Consider the following 20286-nt stretch of genomic DNA (forward strand, 5'->3'; position numbering starts at 1 on the left):
TTGAGTTTGATTGAAAAATGTATTTGTATAGGACTGGCTCTACTGGCAACCCACTTTGTATATTTAATGAAAACAATGTTAGCTAGAGCAGTGGACTTGCTTCATCTGGTTAACCTCCTTTGTATGTGCATTATATCGTAGATTTGTGATTTCAACTCTGTGGTACACATTGAATAGTAAAGAATCTCTTAAATTCTAACATTCTCAGTCTTATGGAAACATTTTCTTAACACAGCTCCATTATATTTAGTCAAGTGCTATGGCCTGTTGCATTAAGCAAATGTATGACTTTCAGACACAGGGTAGTTGGTGTATTTGTGGCCACTTTATTGAATTTTGGAACCATTGTGGTTGAAAATAAGACCGACTGCATTCGTCCCAATACATGAACCAACTTCTACCAATGAAACCAAGAGGAATACTAGGAAAGTGCAAAATCCACTCTTCATTCAAAATAAAAAATGTGTAATTAAAGCAGTGCTACTTAATGCAAACTGCTGCACGATCACAGCAGTCTGAATTTGGCCGTGTTGTACCCACTATTAGGTAATTAAATACAAACAAATGTACGATTTTAATGATGAAACCGTAACTTCTGTAGATCTGTCATGTTTCATTACTTAGTGAAGAACCTCTGTACCAAATGAATAGCTGTTGTATATAGAAAAAAAAGACAATGCAAAAAAAGCCAACATTCAATTATCAATAAATACATGCATTCCTTTCTTGTCTGACATCAGCAAAATGAAAATAAACGTTCCCCCTACTTAATGATTTCAAAGACAACTCCGTAATATAGGCTTTTTTGGGAAGTAACAAACAGAAGTAATACAACACTGCAGATGTTGTAAGCTTGAAACCAAATTAAGCAGCCAAAATACACATACTGTATAGCAAGTGGTGCAAAACAATTAAATGATAATACAAGTGTCAGTGGCTTTTTTTCACCTCACTATTACAAAAGCTATTAAGCATCTTTAATAAGCTAAAACATATCAGGATAATCAGAAAAGATCATGTTAAAAAGAAATGCAACAACTCACTCATGGTCCTCTCTGAATCTATGTTGGCCCATTCATTAACCACCTGTCTCTCAGTGTCAAACATAATTGTATAGTATGTAAATGATTTACTGTAGAATGGAACTGCCATTTTACAAAGTGCAAAAACAAAAATAAAGCCTGAGAAATACGTTTTTTTCCCCCCCACTTCCAATTATATTATACAATCGTTTATTAAAAGCAGTGGAAAAGGTTTTGTGTACACACTACACAGAACATAATACAAGTCTGTCTCCTCAGTAATTTCTTTTTTAAATAATTACTTATAAGTAGTAAACCAAAATATTCTGTGCTGTGCATGACGTTTCATAAACGTGAACAATTACAATAAAACTAAAAATGCTGTCACATTACATACATTTGTTTGTTAACAGAATACATTTTAGACCAGGTTCTCAATGTAACGTTAAGTAAGATGCACGTACACATTTGACGTGACAGCGTATTTCGGTGGCTCACTGTTGGACTCAAATGGAGATTAACAGCACAGATTGAAATTTGTGAAAATGAGGGCTTTGTGGTTGAGAGATCCTACAGAGCTAGATTTGTTGTTTCTGCATGATTACCACATTTGTGGGTTCAAAAGAATACATACCTAGCGAGACCAAGAAAAGACAGACTGGCTTGCACCCAAATAAATCCTAGGCCACCAGGCCGTTGTTCAACAAGGAGGCACAACAGAGTGAAATGTAGGGGAGTATTGTTGTTAGGTCCTAATGACCTCAGAGTGAAGGACGATTGATTATGGCAGCTGTGGTTCAGTACCCAGTATGGCAATTAAGCCTTAGGGAGGGCAGAAATCAGCAAAGTAGGGGTGCTGCAAGGCCTCTTCGGCAGAGATCCTTTGGACTGGATTACATTTCAACAGATTCTGGGCAAGAACAAAGGAAAGCTGTTAGTACAATGCACTCACAGCCATACATATATATATAGAAACTTGAACATTAGTTATATACAGACAGGTGACAAATTAAAAGGAAAAAGAGAAGAACACGTAGGACGATACAATTAAGCAATTAACATCCTATCATCTTTGTGGCAACTTCTGTGGCATTGATTAAAATTCTACACAGGCCCTGTTGAACTCAATGTTGGATCAAGACGGCAAACTGAAAGTGATTAAGAAAGTTATTATTGGGGCATTGGATGGCAGGAGCTTCATTTTGGGGAAAAAAAAACCTCAGTAAATAAGGTCTGAAGTTGTGATCAAAAGTACACATTCAATGACTGATGCTTGTGCAATAATGTGATTATGTCGAAAAACAGACCGATGCAGAGGAATATCAGGAGTAGGTTTGTAGTGCATAAACCCCTCGTTACAAATTTGAAAATTTAGCAAGTGCGACAAAACTAGAGGCACTGGTCTATAAAGAAGTAGAAAAATGTGGTCAAATGAGTCATTCTTCCCCTATTCTGGCATACACCAAGAGAACGGTTCAGGTCCGAATGTTTGACTCCTACAGTGAGGGAGTCCAGTTCCTCTGTTATGTGGGGCACTTTCCTGGCATGGTTTGGGTTTATTTGTCCCCTTAGGAGGCAAGATTCACTGCAAATCAATACAAACCCCAGATAAAGATTTAAGGATAAAGCAGTCACACACTTGTAGCCGCAATGCAATGTGAATCTAAAAAACAACCAATGCGGTTCAGCAGAAAGTCTTCTTCACGGTATGAACACTTTACCAAAACACTTCCTTTAATGTATCACCCATCTGTGTGTGCTTATGTGAGTGCATACAAAGATCAAAGCTATTATAATTTAAAAACATATCACCTGCAATAGATCCCGTCCTGTGCTACTTAGTTTGGGGACCACGTTCACCAGCGAGGTGGTGGCTGGATACATTGGATACGGCTATAGGTGGAGGAGAGAGGTACAGATTACAGAAAGCAACAATTGAGTCAAAGATTATTTAAATATATCATTGCTGTCGGCCGAAACCTTGGATTTCTATATTTCAATGTGTCTTTACAAAAATGAACACTCTAATTCGTCGTACAAATGTTGCGTGGAAGTAGCTGCGCTGTTGGGCTTGTAGATCTGTGAAGGTGGTTAAATCTGTCTGCAGGTTTTATAAATATTTAACCAATGAGGACTAAGAGCTTGGACTAAAGAACTACATTGGACACATTCTTTTTACCATTTCCTAAAAAAGTTATGTTTTTTGCGAGCACAACGATGAGACAGCTGCTCAACAGCTTTGGGCCAACATAGGCTCTGGATAATACAGTATACAGTGGACCATCAACGCATCAATGCAAAGCCTTGCTCCTTTTTGGAGGAACCATCACCATTGTAAGCCTATAGAATGTGACCTAAATTGGCTGATATCATTTGACATCTCTATCAAATATTTGTTTTGATTACATTTCTGACAAGCTGGAAACAACTCTGGAGTATTTCCAGGGCGCGGTTTTGGCGTTGACACAGTTGCCGGTCTGGTGTATCGCGTCAAAGGTTTACCTTGTAATCTGGGAGTTTCGTCATTGTCTGCCACTGTTCTTCAGTTGGTGTACCCAACAATGTAAGCAGAGTTAAAGAAAGGCTTTCACAACTGACTTCAAACTGAAACATACTGTAATGTAATACTATTATAAGTGGACAGTCGGCCTTGGTGGAATAGCTAGGGACGTGCAGAGAATGTGAGAGGCAGGGGCTGACATTTCAAAAATTCTTTCAACATAAGATGCTGCATTCAAGTTCAGGAGAGTTTGGACAAGTCAATTCTCTTGAATGCTGCCTTCATGTATGGCATGGAAAGAGGGCGTTTGCATTTCTTTCCCCATAGTAAAAATTGCATTCAAGGTCTGGAGAGGGCACTTTTTACAGACGGATAGAAGGGCAGGGGCTCAAGTCCCCAAGTAAAACTTTGGTATCAACTACCCACCCATGTTTGGGTAAACAATTTCTTTAATCCAACTTGAAAGTCCTAATCAGATTTCAAACTAAATCTAAAGATTAATACATATTTACTAATACTGTCAAAAGGATATCTGAAGATTCTCTTCAACTGGTCATCCACATCATTCCCAGGGAATAAGGGTCTGCCTGCATTTGCCAACTCTAAATATCACATTGAGATCACAACAGTAAATGAATAACACTTCAGTTTCTGGCCATTAAACAGATTCACCAACAAATCTTCATGGTTTCCATTATATAACATGTGCTAACTATCAATGACAAACCTGCAAAGATGCAACCAGCAGACCACATGTCAATTGAGGTAGAATACAGTTTAGCACCGAAGAGAACATCTGGAGGCCTGTACCATAATGTCACCACCTAGACGTCAACCAGAAGAGCACAGATGGATGCTTCACTACATCACTCCCTACATCATTTGGTGTAACCGATACTTTTACTACTGATACTTTTAGTTTATATAAAAAAAGGTAGAGATTGTAATCATCATAACATTTACAAAAAGACAGGTTTATTCCTTTAACAAGAAAAAAATAAAATAACAGGAGTGTTTGGTAGGTAACAGAGGTACATCCCTGTCTCTCCAGCTCTTTAGTGAACAGAAAATACATACCTCAGCAGAGTAACACCTCACTGGAATACCAAAGGCTCGAGCCAACCCAAAGTCAGCCAACTTCAATTCCCCATTCTGGAGATAAGACATAAGTGATGGTCAATCTTTCAGTAAGACACTAAGGTTATGTCCAGAGTGGCAGCCCAAATACTATTTTTTGCATATCGAGATTGGGATCAAATTGTTTTTGTCAAGTCTGAACTGCAAAAATAAAATAAAATAACAAATCACACTTAAAACACATTCCTAGGCATTTAAAATGCGTCTCAGTGTGTACACTCAAGCACGATTTCGAATTTCATAAGTTATTGTTCAAAATAATCTACAACCAATTTCCAAACACAGCCATTATCTTAGATTCTCGGCGCAACGTGTTGTGACCGAGAAGCTCGGCTATTTTCGTGTAGACACGTTGTACGAAAGAGTATAAAAGCATTATTTACACCTACAGTATGTTACTTTGTTACAGCAACCTATGCAATACCGTAGGTCAGTCTATGTCTTAATACACAAATCAAAAGACCCAACAGATATGTGAGAAACAATATGGATTTACCTGCATTCTGAACAAAGCCTAATACACTACATACAACCTTTACAAAACCTAAGGACAATATGTTTTGAATTTGGTTGTACATTGACTTGAACAATAAGTCATGATTCACACAAAGAATTAACATGTCCTTCTTCGGGCCTTCAACATATAGGCATGGGAAAATAAATGATTTGCCAACACAGCAATGAATAATTTCTAGCTACCCTAACTGTCAACGTTCACCAGCATTATACTCACTCTGTTTATGAGGAGATTCTGTGGCTTAAGGTCTCTGTGGAGAACATTTCGGCTGTGACAGAACGCAAGGCCCTTCAATAGCTGGTACATGAATGACTGCACATGAGAGAGAAAGTCAAAGCTTCATTAAAGAAGGTTCATCAAGATTACATTTAAAGTAGTTGAATGGTAACCTATAATCAATACTGATTACATGTTGACTTAAAGCGTGTCAATTCCGCTCAACCATCTGGAAACTACGCCATTCAAGATCGAAACAGTGTCAGTTAAAATGTACAATGTCTCACCTTCACAGTTTCGGGATCTAGATCCCCATTGCAACTGTCAAAATACTTCTTCAAATCCTGGAATTAAGAGTCTCAAATCAATCTCATTCAGTCACAACAATTATCTTTTGCTCATCGACATAAAAGGACCAACACAACAAAACTGAGTAAGAATGAGACAGGTTCTCTTACCTGATCACAATATTCAAAAACCAAGGTTAACTTCTTATCACTGTGTAAAACATCATGTAGCCTGGGAAACACAAGAACATACTGAATGAATATCACTGCTGACAGTCTGAACCACCATTTAGCGTCAACCGCAGAGGATACCGTACAAACATTAGAGAAGCAATCTTTCATTTATTGACCAAAAAATACTGACCTGACAATGTTTTTATGTTTCAGTTCTTTCAGGAGACATATTTCTCGCAGTGCCGAACTTGGCACCCCCTGAAAGAACCAAGTTCAAATTAAATGGGCATGCCTGCGATAGACAGTCAATGCTCGCTGAAGGGAACCTCAGTTTGTTTATTATCAGTGGTGGAAAAAGTACATATGTTTATTATCAGTGGTGGTCTGGTGGAAGTACTCATATGTTTTACTTAAAGTAAAAGTAGCAATACTACAATCTAGAAATACTCTGTTAGGGTGCTTCCACACCAAAATACCCATGAGAGTGGAATCTGCGTTCCACCAATGCATTTCAATGATAAGGGAGCGTTTTTTGCAGAAATCCTCTGCTGGCATGAAACCGCTTCACTCTCATTGAAATGCATTGGCGGAACGCGGATTCCACTCTCATAGGTACTTTGGTGTGAGGGCACCCTTAGGGTGCCCTCACACCAAAATACCTATGAGAATGGAATATGAGAGTGGAGCGGTTTTCGCAGAAATCCTCTACTGGCATGAAACCGCTTCACTCTCATTGAAATGCACTGGCAGAATGCGGATTCCACTCTCATAGGTATTTTGGTGTGAGGGCACCCTTACAAGTGAAAGGCCTGTGTTCAAAACATGGTTCAAAATGGTACTTGAGTAAAAGTACAAAAGTATTGGCGGTTTGAAAATAGCATATCTACAAGCTCACAACAGATAGGCTATTTGAAAATAGCCTATGTATTAAATATGGCTGAAGTGGTAAATGTATAGTTTATAATATAATAATGTATACCTACAAAGTAATAGTAACTAAGGTTTTCAAATCTTTGTAGTAGAGTAAAAAATAATGTACATTTTCTTCAAAGATGTATTGGAGTAGACGTATTGAAAATACTCCATGTAAAGTAAAAGTACCACAAACTGCATAAGTATTTAAGTAAATGTACTTAGTTACTTTAAACCACAGTTTATTATAAATACATACCTCATCGTCGTCATCCAGTCTAACCCTTTTCAAAGCCACGATTTCGTGGGTTTCTCTGTTTTTAGCCTTGAACACAGTACCATAAGTACCTTTGGGAGAAAATAAAATAAACAAATCAGCGACGAATATATTAATGATGAAAGCAAAGTAAAGCTGACAAAAAGCAGACAGCCTCTCAGTCTGCGACCGTTGCTGCTTTCATTGTAATTCAATAAAATGCACAATCTATCGTTATCCTCAGTTTAATAGTCAGTTTTATTCTATGTTACCCTGCAATAAGCAAACTGAGCTATATCAAGCTAGTAGCTATGCTAAAGCAAACGTTAGCTTTGTGGAGTAAAAAGCAATATCTTACCCTCTCCAATTTTTTCAAGCTTTTCATATTTCTGCATGTTTGGCCGACAACACTAGCCTGTATTCAGCCAGCAAACAAGAAACCGCGCAAAACTCCAGGTTTGAGGTTGATGTTTTGCTAACTGATGTTAGCTGGGCCACTGTGCACTTACAGCTTCGAGTCAAGGATCAATCTCGCGAGACGGCACCCAGCTGCTGAGTGACATCTAGAGGCTAAATGATGAATTGCACCCAGACTTTAGTATTCAGATGGTACAAGAACAGAAATCATGTTATATGTTTATTTTATCATTATTGCGACCTCTTAGTATGGAAGCCACCATATCCTATCCGTCACTCAAAATCCCTCTTTAATTTGTCAGAATTGTTACTCAAAATCACTCTTTAATTTGTCACTAATGTGTTACTCTTATTCCTCTTCTGTTCTTCACTCCTCTTGCATCTGAGCTACATGCATCTGTCCACCCTATAGTCTATTTAGTGCTTGACTGTGTGCTCATGACATCATGAATTTCGATGCTACTTATGAATGTCAATGTGAATTAGGCCCTGTCTAGACTCTAGCTGCTAGTTTAGCTAGGCCCTTCTTGGGTTACCTCTTACCTGCACTCACTGACAGACTGACTCACTGTAGTCACTGATACCTTGAACTGCTATCCTGATTTTATTGTTCAAAGAGTTTTTATGTCTTTGTGATACATGTCTGCTTTTATGTTTTGCTGTATACCAAATCGCCCTTCGGAGACAAACAAATAAATGAACTTGAACTTGACTGGATCATCACCTACATCTCCATGTATGGAGCTGGCCAATATGTGTACATCTGACCATATGTACATTTGACCTCAGATATATGGATATAGCTGACCTGTTCTGACATCACAATGGTGTCACAATGATCCGCTGATGAATAACTACCCAGTGAAGGCAGATGCCTACCAGTGCAAAGCAACTTTTGCCTGATGAAGACGTAAAGTCGCAACGTTGCAGTTGGCTATAATAAATGTACGTTTTTTGGAGCCTATAAGTATAAACAGTGTGCGGGTGTTCCTCTCCTTCCATTAACATTACTCAGCTACACAAATTATTTAAAAAAAAAAAAAAAAGAAACTGTCCATGTGTCAAAAAAAGAAGGAAAAAAAAAACCTTAATAGTCAGATTTATTTTCTTAATCAAAGGTTACATTATGTTCTTTATCAAAACAATAATTCTACACAGGACATGGCAAAGGAATCCTGCAAAACATTTAAATTAAATACTGTACAACAGTGTTCATGAACAATAATCAACCCCAATGAACACCAGAAATACCAACTACAGTAGACATTCACATACTGTACTGTAGGTATAAATAGATTTTGAACATCTGACCATCACTAGAGTTAGAGTACATACAGTACTTACATACTATTGTTCATCTGCAAGACTTCTCACTGCATTTTAAAATAACATTTAAATGACAGTACGTCTATCGCACACCATTTTCTTTTCTTGGTCATTTCTGTCCCTCAGCTGTTTGCCTGCGGATCAGATCAGAATATAGTCCTCCTTTGCTTAGCAGCTCCAGATGTGACCCAGCCTTAAAACAAAAAATAGACAGATGTTAGATCTAACTGCTGCTATACATTATGCAGTGCAATAATAAAGCACCAGTCAGCCTTATAGAAACTAGCAAGGCAATAAAACATGCAAGACTCCGACACGTGACATGAAAGTGCCTCATTTTCTTCTAATGATCTGTCGGTGTCTGCTTCCTCACCTCCACAATACGGCCATTGCTCATGACACAGATGAGGTCGGCCCCTTGAATAGTGCTGAGTCGATGGGCAATGATGAGCACCGTGCGCCCCTTGGTGGCCCTGTCCAGAGCCTCTTGCACCACCCGTTCCGACTCTGCGTCCAGAGCACTAGTGGCCTCGTCCAACACCAGAATGGTGGGGTTTTTAATCAAGGCACGGGCAATGGCAATACGCTGTTTCTGACCACCTGATAGTGTCACACCACGTTCACCTAGGCATCCACAGAGAAAAGGTAAATTGTCTTGACTACCGGTGTTCATATGGCATACAATTTAAAATCAGGTGTTGTTTAAATACTTTAAAAATGTTTAATTGGCATACATACCAACCAAAGTGTTATAGCCATCTGGGAAATTTGTGATGAAGCGGTCAGCATTGGCCTGCTTGGCAGCGTTGATGACCTCTGCATCAGAGGCCCCGGGCTTCCCAAAGCGTATGTTCTCCATCACAGAGGAGCCAAACAACACTGGCTCCTGCAAAGACAGGTATACAACAAAAAAAGGTAATTGCTGTACTAACGCCCCTTTCCCACTGGACAAAAAACCTTCTAAAACTCACAAACATCTGGCTTTTGTCTTTAGTGGGAAAGGTACGCTCAGCATTTATTCCAGGGACAAATTACTCTGCATCAGGGTCACTGGTATTTATTGTCTCCAGCTTCGATCGGCAGTGATGGAAACTCAAATGCTAATTTAGCTCATTTTCTGGCACCATGCTACTGTATGAGAGCTACTTCTGATTAGAGGGAAGAGGAAATAAGATGACCAGGGCTCTACAGTGTGAGTATTTCACTCTCATTTGCCCCTAAAAATAACTGCTAACCGTAACAATAATTTACAAGCACATTGTGTGAATAAAGATCCAGAATCCAAACAGAGAAGTTGTTCAAACTTTTTTGTAATTAGAATCCCAGCCCGATGCCTTTTCATCGCAAGCAATCGCAAAAAAATTATTGTCATTGGATAGTTGTAATGTATTGCCTCTGGAAAGCATGCACCTGAGAGAGGACGATAGACAGAGGTAGAGTGAGTGTTTGAGAGAGAGAGAGAGAGAGAGAGAGAGAGAGAGAGAGAGAGAGAGAGAGAGAGACCAAGTGCCACTCTCGCAGGCACTTCACAAAGCACTTATGTTTTACAGTCTATGGATCACACTCATTGCTGGCAAAAGCCAGAACTGAAGATGACAGGCAAACTTTTATCTGTAATGTTATGGTGGACATAGCTCCTGTAACAGGCTTTGTGCTGTTGAATGAGTCAAACCAGAACAAAAAACACAACACAAGAGATAGTGGGTTTTCCCATGTTAAAAAACATAAACAGAATTTGCATGATACTTTTGGTGGAAACAGCGTAACATTTGTATTTCCTTTCACTGTATTTGTTTTATAAACATAACATGGAATATTACCCAGTTGATAAATGATTATTACCTGATTAATAAAGCCAATAACCTGTCCTCTGAGCCAGCTAGGGTCAAGTGTCCGTACGTCAATCCCATCCAACATAATCACACCACTGGTTGGATCATAAAAGCGCTCCATCAAGGACGCCACTGTGGACTTTCCTGCGTTCCAGTACATGGGATGAAACATTTACACGCACGTGATCACATGAGCTTTGGAGAGGCAGAAAGATTGTGATCACACAAGCTGAAGATGTACTCACCTCCCCCAGATTCGCCAACAATAGCAATAGTTTTATAAGGGGGCAGTGTTAAATTGAAGTTCTTCAAGATCTCATGACCAGGTCTGGTTGGATAGCTATAAACATTCACATAAGAAATAACATATATGAATGTTACACAGAAAATGGATATTTAAGGAACAATTAACCTTTTTTCAATCTAATCTCTGTATATCGGTCCTGCTCACTAATGCCTCAGAGTTGGGCTGAGGATAGCTCACAAATGTACGTGCCAATGACATTATCTCAGATGATTCAAACTTCTTTCCAAAAATTATTGATGCTACAACCTAGCTAATGTTTTACCATGAGATCCAGGAAGAGAAAGGTAGTAGGATCCATTATATGGAAACAATCCACAGATAACCTCATTAGACATAAATTAGCATTAATGAGGATTGATGTATGGAGATTAGGCTGAACAAAGGTGAAGTATTTCTTTCATGTTTTATAAAGCAAGGGTTCTTACCTGAATGAAATGTTCATAAAGTCAACCCTTCCCATAAGAGAACTGTATGGAATGCGTCCTCCCCCAGAGTTTGGTATAGTAGGCTCCAAAGCCAGATACTCAAAAATCCGAGCACCAGAACTCATTCCTCTCACCATCTGTACAGGAAATGTTGGACAGAAAAATACCCCTTACAATAAATGTACACTGCTCAAAAAAATAAAGGGAACGCATAATCATTGCAATGTAACTCCAAGTCAATCACACTTTTGGGATATCAACCTGGCCAGTTAGGAAGCAACACTGATTATGAATCAGTTTCATCTGCTGTTGTGCAAATGGAAAAGACAACAGGTGAAAATGAGGCAATTTGCAAGACAACCCCTAAAAAAGGAATGGTTTTGCAGGTGGTGGCCACAGACCATTTGCCTGTCCTCATCCTTTCTGGCAGATTTGTGGTTAGTTTTGGATTTTGCCAGTGCCCTGACCACTAGAGGTAGCATGAGGCGGTATCTGCAACCCACAGAAGTTGCTCAGGTAGTGCTGCTCATCCAGGATGGCACATCAATGCGCACTGTGGCAAGAAGGTTTGCTAGCACAGCACAGTGTCCAGAGCATGGAGGCGATACCAGGAGACAGGCCAGTACACCAGGAGACGTGGAGGGGGCCGTAGGAGGACAACAACCCAGCCGCAGGACCGCAATCTGGTCCTTTGTGCAAGGAGGAACAGGAGGAGCACTGCCAGAGCCCTACAAAACGACCTTCAGCAGGCCACTAATGTGAATGTTTCTGCTCAAACTGTGAGAAACAGACTCCATGATGGTGGTATGAGGGCCCGACGTCCACAAGTGGGGCCTGTGCTCACAGCCCAACACCGTGCAGCCCGATTGACATTTGCCAGAGAACACATGGACTGGCAGGTCTATGTTGGGTTTTTTGGGTGTTCCCTTTATTTTTTTGAGCTGTGTATTTATATAGCGCTGCAACTATCGATTATTTTCATAGTGAGTATTGGATCGATTACTTTTTCAATTAATTGAATAATCAAGCACACAACTTTTTAAAATATATTGTTTCTTTTTAGTTTTGGGAATCTATGACCAAAACTCCTTACCTAGGGTTTGGAAGTCACTTTGGAAGTGACGTGGGCATGGGAAGTGGATAAATGTCACTTGATGATAAACGCGGGCGGTTCTCTCGGCTGGCTCCACGTATTCTATTGAAGTCAGTGGGCGCCGCCCCCGCTCAGCGTGCAGATCATGTGGAATCAACTGCTCCTCTATCCGTGGGCTTTGCTAGTTGCTTTTTCGCCCCCCTTCTTTGGTTTGGGAAGGGCGATATACGTGTCGGAAGGTATTTGGCCGGGCGGAGCCAGGCTGTCTGCACGTATTTTAACGAGGCTTTCTCCTCGTTAGATGTGGAATCGAGCGCCACAGCCCACCAGCCTTCCCTCATTTGTGCCTCGGCAAGTTTCGCCCTTCCTCGTTTGTGCTCGGCTCGTGCGAGCAGAGGCGAGCGATTCATTGCAGCAGAGGAGGAAAAAACGGTGAGTGGTTTAAACATGCTCAAGTTAACATTTCCCATTTGGCAATGCTTTAGATGACAAGTCGATACAGCGTACACAGTACACTATCGTTTTACTCACGTTCAGAGCGATTTTTTGGACTATAGAGACATTGACAGCCAAGAAAAATCCATCAGAAGGACTTCGCCGACGGAAAGTTCACTTATTATTAAGCACCGCTGTGATATACGCAGTATACGGAGCTTCAGTAGCCTACCTCGCCTCATCTAAGCCTACTCCTGCCTCAAAACCTCTGGAATAAAACGGGACCCAATTTTGCTCTTTACTTTGACCACATATTCAGTCTACACTACACCAAATCTATTTTTGCCAATCTATGCAGTGCCACAAATCAACAAGCTCGCAATTGGGTTTGTTCCCCCTGGCATGATAGGATATAGAAGTCGGAGTTCAAGTGGTTTGTAATCAGAGTCAGATTAATATATTCCCCGCAAATTACACAAGCACTGGCTGAGATGGAGATCTGTCGAGTTACACAAGCATGAAATGAGATCGGAGATCTGTTTTTCTCTCCATTCAGAGTGGTGTTATTGCTTTAATGGTTACATTTACATATCTCTGCAAATCTCCCGTTTCATTGGTATAGAAAAATAGCAGATACACAAGCTCACAGACACACACGTGTGTGCATTTCATTTATAGAGCAGATCGCTCACACTGAACGCTCCGCCGTCACTCCTCCGTCCTCCCACGCTTGTGGATGAAACCACGGCGAGAGTACTTGCAGATTTGCCCAAAAGACGCCGAAACGAAACGTCATTTAGCCAACAATGGAGCAAGGTAAATTAGTTAATAAAGAAGCGCAGAATTGACGAGTATCATCATGCACTTTGCAGCACTGTGTGTAACGGGTTGATGTCAGCAAAGAAAAGGTAGAACGCAATGCATGTTTTGACTCAGGGGCGTCAATTGGGTATGGCAGGGGTATGCAGCTGCCATACCCTGGGTCCAGGGGGGAAGATAAGTTAGTTCTGAATAAATATGAATCCATGAATGTCTCTTTGTCTATCTGTGCTGGTTACTATGTTGGTAAATTACAGTAAAATAACTACAAATGCAAAGTTTAACAAAATGGACACTTTAACAAGGTATTATGCAGATTACCCCCCCCCCCCCCGGACCCCCCTGCGGCTTAACACTTTAAGAAAACAACAAGCACCCAAAACTTTCTATCAAAAAACATTTGATTCTAGTTTCTTATATGAAGTGAGGCGATAATCAACTACATTGCTTAGTCTGGTGAACTACTGAAGCCCATTTCTACTTCATCTACTACTTTGATCTGCTAAATTAATGTTTGAAAAGTTTCCCCTATGATAACATGCTCAAAATAGGGACATCAGGTTGAAAGTGGTGAACTGTTGCAGCCCTATTGGAATTCAAAGTCCATTTATGCTACTGTATATTTATTTTATTTTATTTTTTTGCTAAATCAATTATTTAATTAGAATCCATGTTAATCAATTAAACACATTATTTCAATTAGTTGTTGCACCCCTACATTCATACCACTTGCACATGTAACTGTACTGCATTTCTACACATTTAACACAGACTAATTCATTTATTTTCACTCACCTGTCCAAAAAGGATAGAGATGCCAGCCAAAGACCTGAGGGTAGAGTGTATACATTAGCTACAGTATGTCAGATTACAACATGACCACTTCTTTGTACACAGTGGTACTGTGCAATGATTCACCATGATCAATCAGAACTACCTCTTACCTCTGAACAGTTTGAGAGGCTACAAGGAAAGACATGAGGTCTCCAGGGGACAATTCATTACCAGCCATCATAGATCCTCCAGCAAAAATAGTTCCCAGAACAATACCTGTGTGAACAACATAAAACAAATTATGATACAAGTAATTTCAGATGTATACTTAATGCCAAAAATAACAGAACTGAACAGTCAGCTGGAAAATGTGATTCAGAACCAATCTGCAAATCAAAATGTTCAATTTACAGAAAGAGAAGCACTCACAGTTTAGGGCAACATTTGAAAGGCCCTGGAAAACGGCAATCCCTGTACCAAGATTTTCATTCATCTCACACGACTTGTCCACTTCATATGCATATAGCCTTAAAGAAAAAAAGATACAATGCAACTTGAAAGATTTAATACATACATGGGCAACTGGCGGCCCGGGGGCCACATGCGGCCCCCACCTTCGCTTAATGCGGCCCGCAGGTTAATACCGGAATACTGATATATTATTGATTTCAGCTGTTATAATTCCAAACATGACCTGCTTTAATTCCATCAGTCTATATTAGTAGCTTAATGACTAGTATAGTAGTATTAAAATGTCATTTTTTATGTCCAATGTATTTGTATTTAAGTTCATTAATTTAACATAAGTATAACTAAATGCGTTTGAAATTAAATCAAAATGTTACATTTCAGGATTCCAATTAAAAAAATAACAAAAAATAATTCAGGATTCCAATTCAAAAGAAGTAAAAATAGGCGATCTACAAGCTATTTTTGCTTCTTTTGTATGAGATACTAGAATGACAAAGTAGGACGTAGCAATATGCAATGTGGCCCTCTGGAGTGAAGGTGGAAGTATAGTGGCCCTCTCCATCATCAAAGTTTCCCACACCTGATTTAATAGATACACAAATATGATCAGTACATACAGAAAACACATTTACAGCACTTACAGCAGCTCTCGCTCTTCCATGGCAAAGGCTTTCACTGTCCGCACGTTGCCAAGTGCCTCGTCTGCCACACCTGTTGCTTTCGACACCTAAAATTCCATACAGTGCGATCAAGACGCTCTCACTATCAAATGGAAAGATTCCGACAACAAAATGACAACGAAATGAGGCACAATAACTCTGAAATACTCTGTCACACCTGTTCTTGGGCCAAACGTGACAGCTTGCGAAGGAATGAGCCAATAAAAGCCCCTGCTCCCACTAGACAGGGCAGGACGACTACAGTCAAGCCAGTGAGTTTGGGGGAGATGAAGTAAAGGGAGACAAAACAGCCAACTGTCTGTGTAGCACTCCGTAGTCCCTGTAAAAAAGGAAAACAACCAATAATTAGAACACTTAAAGGGGTATTTCACTTTAAAACACTACGTTTGTACTCAGAATTTTGTGTGCACCCCAAACAGTTTTTAAGTTGCTCGATTCAATATATAGTTATTCGATATTCATTTTATTAGATCTGATATAAACCCATTGTAAACTCCATTGTAACCTCGTTGAAAACACACGTCCCTGGTTCTGGTGACTGATCAGTAATGCAGAGAGCAAAATACAGCCTCCTCATACATTAGAAGGACAACATCATACATTAGGACATGGTCAAAATGGAGTTTGAAGTTTCAATGGGTTTATATAAGAGGGGTATTTGTCTAATAAAAAGGAATACCAAATATCTTAATCTTGAAAAGAAAAAAACGGACTGGGCTGCCCACAACAATCATTTTAACATTGTTGCAGTCCATCAAATCAAATAGGATATAATAATATAGGAATGACTTATTGTGGGCATATTTCCACAACACACACACACACACACACACACACACACACACACACACACACACACACACACACACACACACACACACACACACACACACACACACATATATATAATCTGCAAGCAAATAGCATCATACCTGAGAAATAACCAATTTAAAAGATGACTTGAACTCCTGAATGTCGGCAGTCAAGCGGTTCACCAGTTGACCAGTCTTATTGGCGTCAAAGAAAGCCACATCTTGCCTATGAAAAAGTAACAGGCATGGTGACCATTACTGTGGTCAATCCCAGGTCTTCACAGTGGACAATAATTTATTCTATTGACAGCTTTATGGTTTAATGTAACATATCTTTTTCAAAACTACCAATAGCATCCCAAGAATGTATATGTTCGCTTTTGCTAAAAATGTAAGCTAACTTTGCTCTGTTCTGTGTGTTATTAAACAGCGAATGTAGTTCCCTCTATTACCCATATCGTGTGCATTGGGCCAGCATTTAGTTTAGTAGGGGATGGATCGTGTGGATAATGTTGCTTGCTGAAAATACATTTACTACATGTGTATTACGCCACACAGGATGGAATTCTAGTACCCTATCTAGAGCACTGACATGCTTTAGCAATATGGCACATTGCTAATACATTTCTACAAACATTTTTATGTTGCACCATAAAACGGTGGATGATGTCACAGTCTGCTGGGAGAAGGTACCTCAGCAAAGAAGCAAAAAGGGTCTTCCTCATGTCTGCTGCTACTCTCTCCCCAACCCTGGACAGCAGGATGATGTAGCCGCTAGTCAACAGACCCTGCATGAAATAGGTGATAGTTAAACAATGTCAGAGTGATGATCTTCACCATTGTTTCCAATACATCAGAATTGTCTTTTGAATCAGTTATGACATGCTGTTGGTCAGGGGTGTCACAAGGGGGGGGGAGTGGGACTGAGTTTCTAGGGCCCTAATGTATACTTTAGCTATTGAAAAATAGCAGATATACAAGCTCACAGCGTGGCACTGAGTGGCGCGTAGCTATTTTTGAAAAGTCATGAAAATGTGTGCAAATCTTTGAATATACCGGTATGTATTTTTTGAGCGAACATTTGTAACTCAAATTTTGCTTCTGGGGGGTCCCTGGAACTAAAGGTTTTGAGATGGGGTCTGTGGCCAAATACATATCATTTTGGGGGTATTCACATGAAAAGGTTTGAGCACCACTGACATAGAAACATAGGTTTTTCATAAAACCTTGGAAGGATTTGAAATATTCAAAGATTTGGACAAATGTTTTTTTTTTTTTTTAAATAGCAGATTTACAAGCTTGCAGCGCTGCACTGTGAGCTTGTAGATCTGCTATTTTTCAAAATAATGCGTAATAAGCCGTTCCCAGTCTAAATGGGTTAAACCCCCTCCCCCTATGAAGAACATTCATGCAGTGAATCCTTGTACCCAGGGCCCAGAATTTGGTGCGACAGACCTGCTGTTGGTTCTAATTGTCATTTCACATAATTTCCGTCAACTTACCTGGATCCCATACAGCCCAAGCAGCTTAAGTGCAGGTGCCCGGATCTCAAGGACATAGTCCCCTGCATGTTCACTCAAGTAGCGTGCCACAATATTCACCAAGTTCCCCAACATCAGCGGAATGTGTATATTTAAGATGGCAGCACCAAATGCAAGCTGAGCAAAAGAAAAGTAATGACAGTTAAGCACGTTCACATCACAGCAGGTCCCAGACACAGATTTGACTTTAAAGGACAACTCCGCCCTAAATCACTTCTAGGCTCATTTTCCTACTTATATTGATCCAAAGATACTGTCCATGGGGTCTATTAGGCAGAAATGCCCCTGTTGTCCACTTTCCCCAGCAGAACACAGCAGCTGTCACAGCATAGAGTGGAGATAATAAGCCTATCACTTTTACACTATTTGTTGTGGTCAAATGTGTTTTTATTTTTCATGAATGTGGTACTAGTTGTCATTACAAACACATCCATGTCATCGCTGTCCCACACAAGCCATCGCACTCTGCTAAACAGATGTTATGCTTTTATGTGTTTTGCCAAGTCCCGGAAAAGATGCCCTGTGATTGGCCAGTGCAGTCACTTTGATTGGCACTTGTGCCGAATGCTCACCCCAAAACATTATTTATGAGATTGTGGTGGCTTGTGTGGGACAACCAAGGCATGGATGTGTTTGTAATGACAACTAGTAACACATTCATGAAAAAGAAAATCACTTTTGAACACAACAAATAAGTGTAAACGCGATAGGCTTATAAGCTCCACTCTATGCTGTGACAGCTGCTGTGTTCTGCTGGGGAAACTGGACAACAGGGGCATTTCTGCCTAATAGACCCCATGGACAGTATTTTTGGATCAATATAAGTAGGAAAATTAGCCTAGAAGTGATTTAGGGCGGAGTTGTCCTTTAAGGTTGATTAATGTTTACCACAACAGCGCCAATCAGAGCGAAGAGATGAGGTTTGACAAACTCCCACAGGATATGCCATTTAAACTCAGGCAAGTTCTCTTTGCCTACAACTTCCAGTGGGATGTTATTATTGGCGTCTGCCTCACAATAAGCTACATGACCAAATAGTCGTGCAGAAACAGTGAGGGCCACTGGCCCCAGGATATACTTCAGAGCCAAGGGTGGAGGTTTTGATGAACGGGTGTTGGCCTGACGGGCCGCTCTCTGACCCAGGCTCCAGACGCGGTTAAAAGCATTGCTGGGTTGTTGACAGGAGCTGTGTGCATTGGAACCTGGCGATCCATACAACCTGGATCTGAAATAAAACAGTAAGGGATATAGGCTAAATGAACATTATGTGTATTAGGTTATGACTACAGACAGTCTGACAGGTTTTTGATTTGATTGATTGAAGTATTTATTAGAAGTTTGCAAAGGGAAAGGTGCAGACAGTTTCATGACAGTATAGTTCACTGCATGGTACAAGGTCAACTAAAAGGAAACTCAGGTAAGTAGGCTATTGCAGCTTATTTCCAAGGAGATCCTTCTCTTTAACTCATATTGAATAACAGACAGATAGAACACAGTATTATGCAGTAGATATCATCAGAAAACCAGTTGTAAAGAAAAAACAACAATGAAAAATAAAAGGTATTTGCAAAGAAGGGTCAGGGGGAGGGTAAGGATGTCTGTTTAATCTAGTCTACAGTCATCTGTACATACTGTCACTATATAAAGCCAAATGAAAACAAAGCTCTCACTGACTCACTCACTGATGGGCAGTAGTGTTTATGATTAGGTTTGATAGCTATTATAGTATTTGATAACAGTGTAAAATAGGTAAGCTCCAGGCCAGGCAAGGTGTACTAGAACCAACAGCTATTAGACAATTATTACAGTAATCTATAATTTAATAACTAATAATTTAGCTAAATCTCAGGTCCATGTTATCCTACCTTGAAATATTCCACAAATCTGTTCTTTTATTGAATCGCGCGTGTAATGGCCGAACTGCTGCTGGGCTGCTTACTCTACAGCAAAGTAAGTGAAACATATTTCGATTGTTTCATAGGGGAATAAGTTCGTTAGGTTCAACAACTAAACTAATCTCTAAGCGAAGAAGGATTTATCAAGGAGCAACATGCAGGCTGCCATTTTTACAGTAAGCCCCAGGGTGCATTGCATTTATGAACGATGAACGGTCGTAACTCACGAGCGTCATGGATAGACCTCAACCTGGTGTTAAGCAATTTAGCCAATATGCCACATACGTCTACACAAACGGTCATATTTCAAAAATAAAGGGCTTACTGAAGTTTTATTGATGTCACAATATGGTACGCTTAAGCAAAATTACCCTTATCTTCCTTATTGTTTAATAAGAAGAATTTGAATTTGATTGGTTGATATATATTTTTTAAAGT

General features: G+C 39.9%; 2 protein-coding genes across 2 annotated transcripts; both read right to left on the reverse strand.

The window, feature by feature from the left end:
- Nucleotides 1-7521, reverse strand: cdk5 (cyclin dependent kinase 5). The gene is made up of 12 exons (XM_080726571.1): nt 7380-7521; nt 7025-7113; nt 6044-6111; nt 5851-5911; nt 5680-5736; nt 5393-5488; nt 4600-4674; nt 4250-4346; nt 4053-4124; nt 3525-3583; nt 2835-2915; nt 1-1932 (listed from the first exon to the last, which is right to left on the reverse strand). The coding sequence occupies exons 1-12, from the start codon at nt 7414-7416 to the stop codon at nt 1846-1848; spliced, it is 879 nt and encodes a 292-aa protein (XP_080582697.1). The 5' UTR covers nt 7417-7521; the 3' UTR covers nt 1-1845.
- Nucleotides 7522-8640: 1119 nt separating this feature from the next.
- Nucleotides 8641-19991, reverse strand: abcb8 (ATP-binding cassette, sub-family B (MDR/TAP), member 8). Its single transcript, XM_080726523.1, has 16 exons — nt 19819-19991; nt 18842-19178; nt 17915-18070; nt 17106-17200; nt 16533-16638; nt 15758-15919; nt 15562-15647; nt 14879-14976; nt 14620-14725; nt 14471-14504; nt 11329-11465; nt 10842-10936; nt 10607-10740; nt 9503-9650; nt 9138-9388; nt 8641-8957 (listed from the first exon to the last, which is right to left on the reverse strand). The coding sequence occupies exons 1-16, from the start codon at nt 19914-19916 to the stop codon at nt 8874-8876; spliced, it is 2127 nt and encodes a 708-aa protein (XP_080582649.1). The 5' UTR covers nt 19917-19991; the 3' UTR covers nt 8641-8873.
- Between the last annotated feature and the right edge of the window lie 295 nt (nt 19992-20286).

Source organism: Nannobrachium achirus (genome assembly GCF_963921795.1).
Source record: "Nannobrachium achirus genome assembly, chromosome: 5".
Classification (NCBI taxonomy): Eukaryota; Metazoa; Chordata; class Actinopteri; order Myctophiformes; family Myctophidae; genus Nannobrachium; species Nannobrachium achirus.